Source organism: Agrilus planipennis, unplaced genomic scaffold (genome assembly GCF_000699045.2).
Source record: "Agrilus planipennis isolate EAB-ADULT unplaced genomic scaffold, Apla_2.0 scaffold27, whole genome shotgun sequence".
NCBI lineage: Eukaryota > Metazoa > Arthropoda > Insecta > Coleoptera > Buprestidae > Agrilus > Agrilus planipennis.
In genome coordinates, this window is record NW_020439094.1 from 1261308 (window position 1) to 1271331 (window position 10024).

The 10024-nt window shown below is 32.9% G+C and overlaps 1 protein-coding gene across 5 annotated transcripts in view; it reads left to right on the top strand.

The window, feature by feature from the left end:
- LOC108735188 (facilitated trehalose transporter Tret1) overlaps positions 1-8042 on the top strand; it is a 68486-nt gene extending 60444 nt beyond the window's left edge. For 4 of the 5 annotated variants that reach the window (XM_018467022.2, XM_018467021.1, XM_018467023.1 and 1 more), the window contains exons 2-3: positions 1682-1780; positions 6165-8042. In XM_018467022.2, coding sequence (XP_018322524.1) covers positions 1693-1780; positions 6165-7534 — 1458 coding nt within the window. In that variant the 5' untranslated portion in view covers positions 1682-1692 and the 3' untranslated portion in view covers positions 7535-8042. Of the gene's footprint in view, positions 1-535; positions 633-1681; positions 1781-6164 lie in introns of those variants that run through there. The other variant, XM_018467019.1, reaches the window with a different exon arrangement.
- The last annotated feature ends 1982 nt before the right edge of the window (positions 8043-10024 follow it).

The window sequence follows — 10024 nt, forward strand, 5'->3', positions numbered from 1 at the left end:
TACAGACTTAAAATGCAGGGACATAGCGGTTGCGGCGGTACCGGCCGGTTTGTATTGTCTAATGACAAAAAAGCTGTGATTGTTGTATATAAAGACATACTATAGTATATTTACTATCAGCATTGCACCCTTGCGAAGCATAGTGTACAAATAATACCATTAAACCAATTCCTTAACCCCTATCCTGGTATGTTTGTGTGTTTCACTTCAGTAGCGTGTTGTATAATTACACGTTGTATGTTTTTTTTTAATAATTCTTTTAAGCACAATTTTTTCCATTTACCGGTACAATAATTGTCTTCAAGCTGAAATTTTCTGTCATACTGTAATAGTATAAGGTAAAGAAGTATCTCCTTATCTCCACCGTTTCAGAAAAGTTTTATAAATTATTTTAACTGTTGGCATTACTTTAAGCTCTTTATGTAACATCATTAAACAACTTTTAAAATTGTGACATAATATGAGCCGAAATAATTAAATTTTGGATACGCAATACTTTAGAATGTGGTACAATAAAACTGTCACTTAATAAAAGTTGTTCAGCAACAACATGTGCAGTTTGTCTATAAAAATCGAATGTTCCGAAAACAGGTCATCTGTTGCATATCAAAGAGCAAAATATACTCCACATTGTGGGTATTTACTTAATATTTTATCAGCATCTACCTACTTATAGGCAAATTAAAAATAATTTCTCTATTTTTAAACGACATTTTGCATAGTATTAGCCACGCTTCTGTTCGCGCAAATGTGTATAAGTAATGGCTTTTGCCAGTGTTCTGCAGTATGGTTTAATAAATAGAGTGACACAACTATATTTAGACTGGAAGACGGTGAAATACATAGATGATTTTCTTAGTCCTGCCTTTCAGATTACTGAAAGTTAGGTACATCACAGACAACTAGATAAACATAAAATCGAGCGGTTCTCGTAGTGCCGTCGTCATTGTAAAAAAAATATTACTTCCGCAAAAATTTTTGCATAATGTTTTCAATATCTCCACGTTTGCTACAAGTATAAATCGATAGGAATTTACCGGCTTTATCATTAATGGAGAATGCATAAGTGCAGCAAAGGTTGTAAGAGTCGAAATTTTGGGCTAAAAATGTAAAAAAAAGGTAGGTATCTAGTTTTTTGATTGCTGTCAACGTTAAGTATAAAATTATTCTACTTACACAGTCCATTAAAAATATTGGCATAAGGACAAATAAAGCCCAAATAAATTTAGAAAGAATTTTTCGCGAATGTAATATTTATTTTTATAAAAATAGCACGGCAAGAACCGCTCGATTTTATGCTTATTATACTTGTTTCTGATCTAATTTTTAGTAGCCTGAGAATAAGCAGAAAATAATCGTCTATGAATTTTTGTCTTTCTAATCTTTGCCTTGAATTAGTACACATTTGAACGAGAACGAATCTAATCGTAGTGCATAGATTGTTCAATACGCACGCAAAGTACGCTGACAAGGACTATACACAGTATTTTACTGAAGACGGTTCAAAAGACATTTTATGACAAAGTTATTTGAATAAAATTGTTCTAGAAATGAACTTACCAAGATTTTGATCGAAAATAATAACAATAATGATGTTTTTAATAATAACTGTGAAGTAGGACTTTTAAAAATTGAATTATTTTAAGTTTGTCACTTACGCATGTTTCCTTTTTCTTTTTAGCAATAACGAAAATGACTCTCAAAGTTCCTGATCCAGAAGAAAGCCAAGGAACGCTGCAACGCGGAAAAAAATTACCACAGTACATTGCTGCACTTTCAGGTAAGAAGAAAATTTCAAAACCTTGTATAATTAAGTTACATTTTTCCGTAAGGATTTCCAAGGTACAGTTATACCTATCATACGTATTGAATTGAATACGTTCAAGTAAACATATATGTTAATGTAAACTTTTGAGCATTATTTAGTGATAATTGTTTCAATTGGTTTTTCACCATCATCATAAGTTCATCAGTCCTAAGACTGGTTGGACACGTACCTCCATTCTTTCCTATCCTGAGCTAAACTTCGCATTTACCTAAAACTAGAACAGCCCACATCCTTAACTATTTGCGAAGAGTAATCTAATCTAGGTCTACCTNACTTTCTGCAGTGGTATGCCAATTACAACGACTTTTAATTCGGCTAAACTAGCAGTTACTAGCTTTAAACTCTTCATTTTTGGTCTCCTCCCCAGCTTCTTCTTTTAGTCTCTCAAAAATCTGCTTAGCTTGAAAGCACACTGTGTTTTGGTTAACAGGATACTTTTTAAGTCTTCCTTGATTATCACACCATAATTGTAACATTGTTTCCATCTGAGCGATAAAACCATGACGTTTACGAATAATGTACTAGTATAGTAATCCCGTTCTATTTTCATACTAAACTTGAGAGCATATTTAGTGATGATTGTTTCAATGGTTTTTAGCAATATTTAAATTTAGAAAAAATATTTTTATTCATTGCTCATAATCGACTGATAAATATACATTAGGATTACAATTGGATCAATATTTAGTTTTATCACGGTTGGCCGCAATACACGATTCCAATCGGGAATTCATACTCCCGATTAAAGACTCCAAATATTTAGGGACCAAATCGTTCCAAATGGTCTCGATTTTGACCATCCAATTGTCAATCGAGCGTTCAGTCTCTTTCTCAAGGTTACCTTTCATCAATTTCCAAAGATTTTCGCTAGGGTTGAGGTCTGGCGAACAAGCTGGCCACTTTGGGAGCTCAAATTCTTTGCCATCAAGCCACTCTTTGTTTTCCATACTATTGATAATTGTATGGCATGTAACACAACAATCGATCGGTAATTTGATTCTCAATTCAAATGTATGCATTGTTTGAATGGCAATCACCTAGCATCAAATTAATCAGTCAAAAACTAAGTGACATAATTTTATCGCTAAATCTGCTCCCAACTATATTGTAACTATGTGTATTGCGTATAATAGATGTCATGATTTCATACCAGGGATAGTAATGCACTTCAACGTCATAGTGAACTTAAGGGAAACGTTGGTGTAATCAGGCATCACTACATAATATAAAACATGTAAAATCTATCCTATGAAAAAATGAACGTGTATGGATCTATCAGTGAATGAAGGTAACTGATAGATCCATACACTAACCTCTACCCACCACCTCCACCTTTACAGTTTATACTCCGTCCCTATATAATTCCGTAGCCTATGAACACTGTGAAGTAAAAAAATGAAGCAAAAAATTGTTTGTTCCTTTTTTAGCAAAAAATTGTTTGTTCCTTATTTTTAACAATGATGGATGATACGATTTGATTAGTAAAATTTAATTATCTATATCAAGGAGCTTGCTGTTATTTCAGTATATTTGCTAATTAGATTTATCAACCAAGATGATCATTAATAATGACAGTATCAGTTACAGGTTTTGTAAATAACAATTTTAATTATCCTTTTTAATTACCTTTGTTTTTACGATTGCAATCTTAGGTAAAATCTTGTTTAGAAAATACTTTCGGCAAATTTCTGGGCGACGCACCTTCCTAAATGAACTACAAAAAAAACAAAAGAAAGTTATAGAGGTACTTGAGGCCCTGTTAAATAGAATAGTTTATCAAGCGATTCGGCAATGATCAAAGTGTTGTTCTATGTCGTCATGCTGCAAAATGTCTATTTGTTCACGGTTTTTCTTTTTACGATTAGATAATCTAGGAATATGCTAATATGGCCAATATTCCTACAGAGCACTCGTAGTACGCCTTTTAAAAAGGGCGGAAGAACTATTTGGGTTTACAAGAAATAGAGGAACGTAGGGGGCTATTCTAGTTCTAGTTCAGGTAACAATAGAGGACACGATAGAGAAAGGAAAGAGTGCGTAGGTAGGTAGATTTCGTAGGCTTTTAACAATGTTAAATGGGACATGATGTTAAATATACTTAAAAATGTAGAGATGAGATACATAGATATACTTCGTTTACTTTCTGTAGTGATGTGACGTTCAGTTTGACCGGCGCAAAGTAGAAAAGAACAGCACTAAGCCAGAAAAGGAAGGAGATAACTCTTAAGCGGTGAGGGGCGTATAATCCGTACAATACTGCAAGGAAAAATTGATCATTTTATCCACTACAATTGCATTACTCAAATGTACTATAATTGGTACCATTACTACTGAAAATATCAACGAGATGTTTATTTATACTTGAAGACATATTAAAGGCTTTAACGCTTGTTTTCGACTCGCACTACTATTCATGATTGAACAAAATTTTTGGCAGGTACTGTATGAAAAAGTATGTTGAACGAACTAGAGTCGAGAGTACAATGAGCTTTTCTCTCCCTACCTACCATTTTGCCAGCGCGCATCCAAAATATTGGAAGGGGCACATCGCTAGAGAAAGTAAATGAAGTATAGTAGAGTGATACGTAGTTTGTATAAAGAGCAACAGGCAGTTGTAGAGATTGAGCAGTAAAGTAAGTAAGTAAATATTAGGAAGGAGTCAAACAAGGATACCCACTGTAGTCGCTGCTTTTTAATCTATATTTTGAAGACACGATAAGTATCTTTAAAAACAGGACAACGTTAAGGATAGATAGATAGATAGATATAGGAAAAATATTACTATGCTAGATTTACAGATGCTATAGCAGTATCAGCATCTAGCAGGGAGGAGCTAGCTTAAATAGAAGCAGTATTAACAAAAACAGTATTGTATGAAAATAAATAAAAGTAAAACAAAAATACTGGTATGCAAGGGAAGAAAAATTAGAAAGCGAATATAAAGATAGATGACGTAAAATTAGAAGAAATGACTGATTTTCGGTATCTAAGAAGTTATATAACTCATAATGGAAGAAGCAGTAAAACGGAGGATAGCGCCGGATCTAGCCTTCATCAAAAAGAAGTCACTTCTATACTAGCGAACGGTTAATTTAAAACGTTACAGGCAAATGATAAGGATACCGTTGATAGAAAAGATTAAAAATGAGGGGGTATTAGGAAGAATAGGAGAAGAGTACAGGAAGTCAATAAGGAATATGCCAGGCTCTAGTTTTAGATAAATGCTATGTTTAGCCTAGGCTAGGAAGAAGTGGAGGTGCGTGTCCAACTAATCTTAGGACTTGCTACCTTTTAATGATGATGCTGTAGGTAATGTTTGCAGGCTGTGCAGAATTACTGCCACCCGAGCAGCGTGGGTGTAGCTTAAACACAGTATTACAGGATTCCCTTATAACATTACGTTTTGTGTTATCAAGCATACGAGGGTGGATCGATAAGTTTCATAAAAGTTATAGAAAACAACAATTTTTTACAAAAACTGGTTTATTGCATTTTTAATTACCAGATTACAAAAATTGTTTCTCTACATAATCTCAATTTATTTGATCCAAAGACCTTCCCGTTTTTAATTCCCTCGGAGAAAAAAACTTATTCATCTCTGTAAAATACTCTTTACAGAATAAGTAACTTCTTCATTCGTTAAAAATTTCTTAGGCTAATTTTTGAAGTTAGCAAAAGAAAACAGTTCAGGGGTGCCAAATCTGGGAATAGGTATACTAACACGTTCAACTTTTGGCCAGCGTTGCCAGACCTAAGGAAATTTACCTAGAACTGGGAAATTTAGAACCAGATTAGGAAAAGGGTATTTTTTAATTTATGATATATATAATTTAATTTCGATGTTAAAGAATTCTTGTTGTTTAAAGGCTACTTGAACTTTGAAAATTTCTTATGAATAACTAAAGAAGAAAAGATTTTTCATTTCAGTAAATAAACTACGAAATAAAAATAAATTTGCCTGGCAACGTTGATTTTTGTTGGTTAGCTACGTAGCGTTGTAACATTCCAAAATCGAGGAAGCAAAAGGCGCAAACGTCACTAATAACTATGAATAGCGCACAGAATTTTTAGTAACAGTCCCACGATGGAACTCTTTCCATACCTTTTAGTTTCCTGCACATATAGACATCTACACCCTTCATTTGACACCACTCATGAGCATTTAACCATGATCTTCGCAAAATGTTTGTCTGCAAGGTTTCGAACGTTTTCGTACAAATACTAATGAAGCTTTTTTTTAATGAACGTAGAAAGCCGAATCTGTAATTTGAATTATAGTGAATGTACATGCGACTTAATGCTTTGATTAATCTCAATTGAAAAAAATTTGTTTCAGTATGTCTTGGATCAGTAGCTGCCGGTGGCATGATGGGATGGACGTCTAACATTGAACAAGAACTCACAAGTGGTGAACTAAATGGAGTACAGTTAACAGATTTAGGATGGGTTGGTTCATTAGCAACCCTTGGTGCATTATTTTCTTGCTTTTTTATTGGAAAAATGTGCGATTTTCTCGGGAGGAAGGTAGCCATGTTGTCTTTAGTGATTCCGTTTACCTTGGGTTGGCTCCTTATAATATTCGCACAAAATGTGGCGATGTTATTGGTTGGAAGATTTGTGACTGGCTTTGCTGGTGGTGCATTTTGTGTGTCAGCCCCTCTTTATACAAGCGAAATAGCAGAAGTTGAGATCAGGGGAACCCTTGGGAGCTACTTCCAGCTTTTATTGACCGTTGGTATTCTCCTGGCGTACATTCTCGGTTCATTTTTACATCCAATACCGTACTCTATTGTTTTGGCCATTATACCCCTTGTGTTTGGCATAGTATTTTTCACACAACCGGAAACTCCAGTGTACAGAATGAAGCAGGGGAAGGAAGAAGAAGCTCGTCAAAGCCTGCTTCGACTCAGAGGTCCTCAATACGATGTTGATGCTGAAATAAAAGAAATAAAGCGTATGCTCGAAGAAGACGAGAAACGCAAGGTTCCATTTTTCCAATCGTTCCGTAAAAGGGAGACCGTTGTTGCAACTGTCATATCGTTTGGGTTGATGTTCTTCCAACAGGCGAGCGGCGTTAATGCCGTTATCTTTTACACTTCCAACATATTTAATGCTGCTAATGTACAGTTGGATAGCAAAATAGCAACAATTATAGTGGGAGTAATGCAAGTAGTTGCTACATTCATATCATCCCTTGTGGTTGATAAATTGGGAAGACGTCTTCTGCTAATAGGTTCGATTGGATTAATGAGCATCTCTATTCTTCTTTTAGCTGTTTACTACTCTCTAAATGACAGACTTGAGGATAATAGTATTGCACGATCCATAAATTTTATTCCAGTCATATGTCTGTGTGTCTTTATTGTTGCCTTCTCTTTCGGTTTTGGTCCAATTCCATGGATGATCTCGGCAGAAGTGTATCCAGAAGAAGTAAAGAGTACCTTGAGTTCAGCAGCTGGTGTCTTCAACTGGTTTATTGCATTTTTAATTACCAGATTCTACCCTGACATGCAGGCTTCTGTTTTGGGAGGAGATGGAACGTTTTATGTCTTTGGCGGTGTTTGTGTTGCTGGAGCAATATTCTGTTTAACGTACGTACCTGAGACTAAAGGAAAATCACTAGAGCAAATTCAAGCCGAATTAAGAGGAGAGAAATTTTCCGCCAATACCGACAAATCAGGGATTGATAATCCCAGTTTTTCTTAAAAGATATGTGAAATTTTCGATGTAATATTTTCCTATCGGTATAGCCCTATTTATTATTACACTTTCTTAAGATAAGAAAGTGAATTGCTGTGTAGGGACCATTAAAATGGTGCTTTGTAAGATAATTGATGTGTATGTGTAAATTGTTTTTTATTTAATGATATCCAAAAATATGTTTTCGTCTATTTTATATAATAGGACATAAAAATTGAAACGCAAAAGGCTGATCATTTAAACTGATAAATAAAAACAATGCTCCAATTAGTGTTATTCGATCTGAAATTTGTAATTTGAATCAAATATTTTTGAAATTTCAAAAATTCGAGTTATTCGAAAATTTTCCAAATACTTCCAATCTTTAATTATAAAATAAATGTATTAATTGTGCTTATACGACAACGAATTGTACCTACTGTAATTTTATAATAAGTATTTGTGTAATCAGTTACCAGAAATGTTTGGTTCGATCTATCCTATGCAAGGAAACTGATTAAAGCTTATAAGCTAATCAATAGTTTTTTTTTCGTCTTAACTGAAAACCAACTACCTAACCTATTTTTTTCCTATACATATTTTCATACGTTGGTATTTTGGCCCTTCTAGCTTTAAAATTGCCTGTCTAAATTTTGAGAACTGCCAATTTTTAGATATTTACAATACATATTCTGTTGCATGCATGTGGAAAACTAAGTTTTAGTTTAAAAATTATTGTCCCATAACTTCTGATATCCATAATTTTTGCAGCCTACTCAAAAAAGTTTTCGTCTAACCCCTCCTTACATTTTATACTTTCCAAAATTTTTCAAAAAGTTGATTACTGGAGTTTTGGTTAACTTAAAAATATCTTAATTAAACTAAGAGGATTTACCTCAGATATCACAACACCATGAAAAAACGCGGACACGTGTTTCGCCCATTAACATTATAAATATTTTCAACGCAACATTGGCGTCTCCATTTATATTTTTATTATAAATATGTTAGCAATAAAACTTCCTAGTGGGTATTTCAATGTTTGTTTATTTTTTGTATAAATTTTTTCTCTTAGATATTTTTATTGTACAATACTTAAGCAAATTTCATATAATAAAATATTACGAAAAGACCATTGTTTGTGTCAAATAAAACAACAAACAGGGAGAAAAATACAATTCACAACACATGAATAGGTATGTAAGTATAATACAAAAAAGCAGACTAACTATGCAATCGACATTAGACACTAGCTACGACCAGAGACAATGGTGTAAAGGAAACTACACTGACGTTTTAGTTCACAATAGACTATTTAGTTCAGAATAGGGACAATTATTTACCTGTAATCTGCATTTAATTGATTCAAACCTACTGAAATATAACATATTTCAGAGTAAATATCAAACAAATATACTGACTCAAACACAAAGTATGCAACTGGTAAAATACTAAACTTCGTTCTTTAGAATGGGTACAAAAACAACGAAAAAAAAGAAAACATTTAGCAGATTTTGAATTTGTTCTTTTTTCCGATGTTCCAGTGGCGTAGCATACGGCTCTGCTGTGCAAAACAAATGGCAAATTGGCTATCCCCCTTCCTTACATTAGGAATAATTTTACTATTAATTGTATATTAATGGCAAAAAGAAGATTAAAATTTGTGATAATTACAAAATAAAACTTAATTTTAAAGAATTTGTCTTTGATTCTAATACTAAGCAATTCATTATCGTAAAAGAATATTACTATTATTTTAAAATATTTACCTATTCTACATTGAAATTTATAAATTAAAAATTGAAANATTTTAATATGAATAAACGTAAAAATTATATAGTAGAATATTTGTTAAATAAATAGTCATTAGGACATTAAAAAACAAAAAACTTTTTTTTTCATTAATTAAATACAGTCAAACTATTGTAACACTGAAAATTGCAACGCCAAATAGTGTTGGCTAGGGCGGACGGTTTTTCTATAGCCTATGTCTATATTGTCGCACGCTGCGCCACCATCATACTCATTCTAAAATTACAGGTAAATAGGCAAATGAAATACACGTGTTTTCTTATTGTTTCTTGGGATAATAAACTATTAAAAATTAAAAAATCAATGGATTTATTTTTAATTCACTTTTGAAACACTAAACATTAAGAGGAAATTAGCAATTTAAACGACATAAAATTGTACATTTTAAAATCTTAATGCAAAACAACTGAACTGAAGCTTTTTGCCTAGTTCAAAATTTTACATATACATATACTTATGTTTCTGTAGTAAGCAACATTGTGAGACACTTTTATCGCAATTTACACGCTTCAAGCTACATTTAGGTACTGTCAATTTAAAAATATGACAAAACAAACTATTCTTATATACAGTTTCAAATAGAAATAACGATTTAAAAAAATAGTGGTTTTGGGAGTAAGTAGAAATATACCTAAACACAACTGTAGATCTGCAATCAGCAGCAGAAAATAATGAAAGAAATCTAAACAATTGATAGTAAAATTA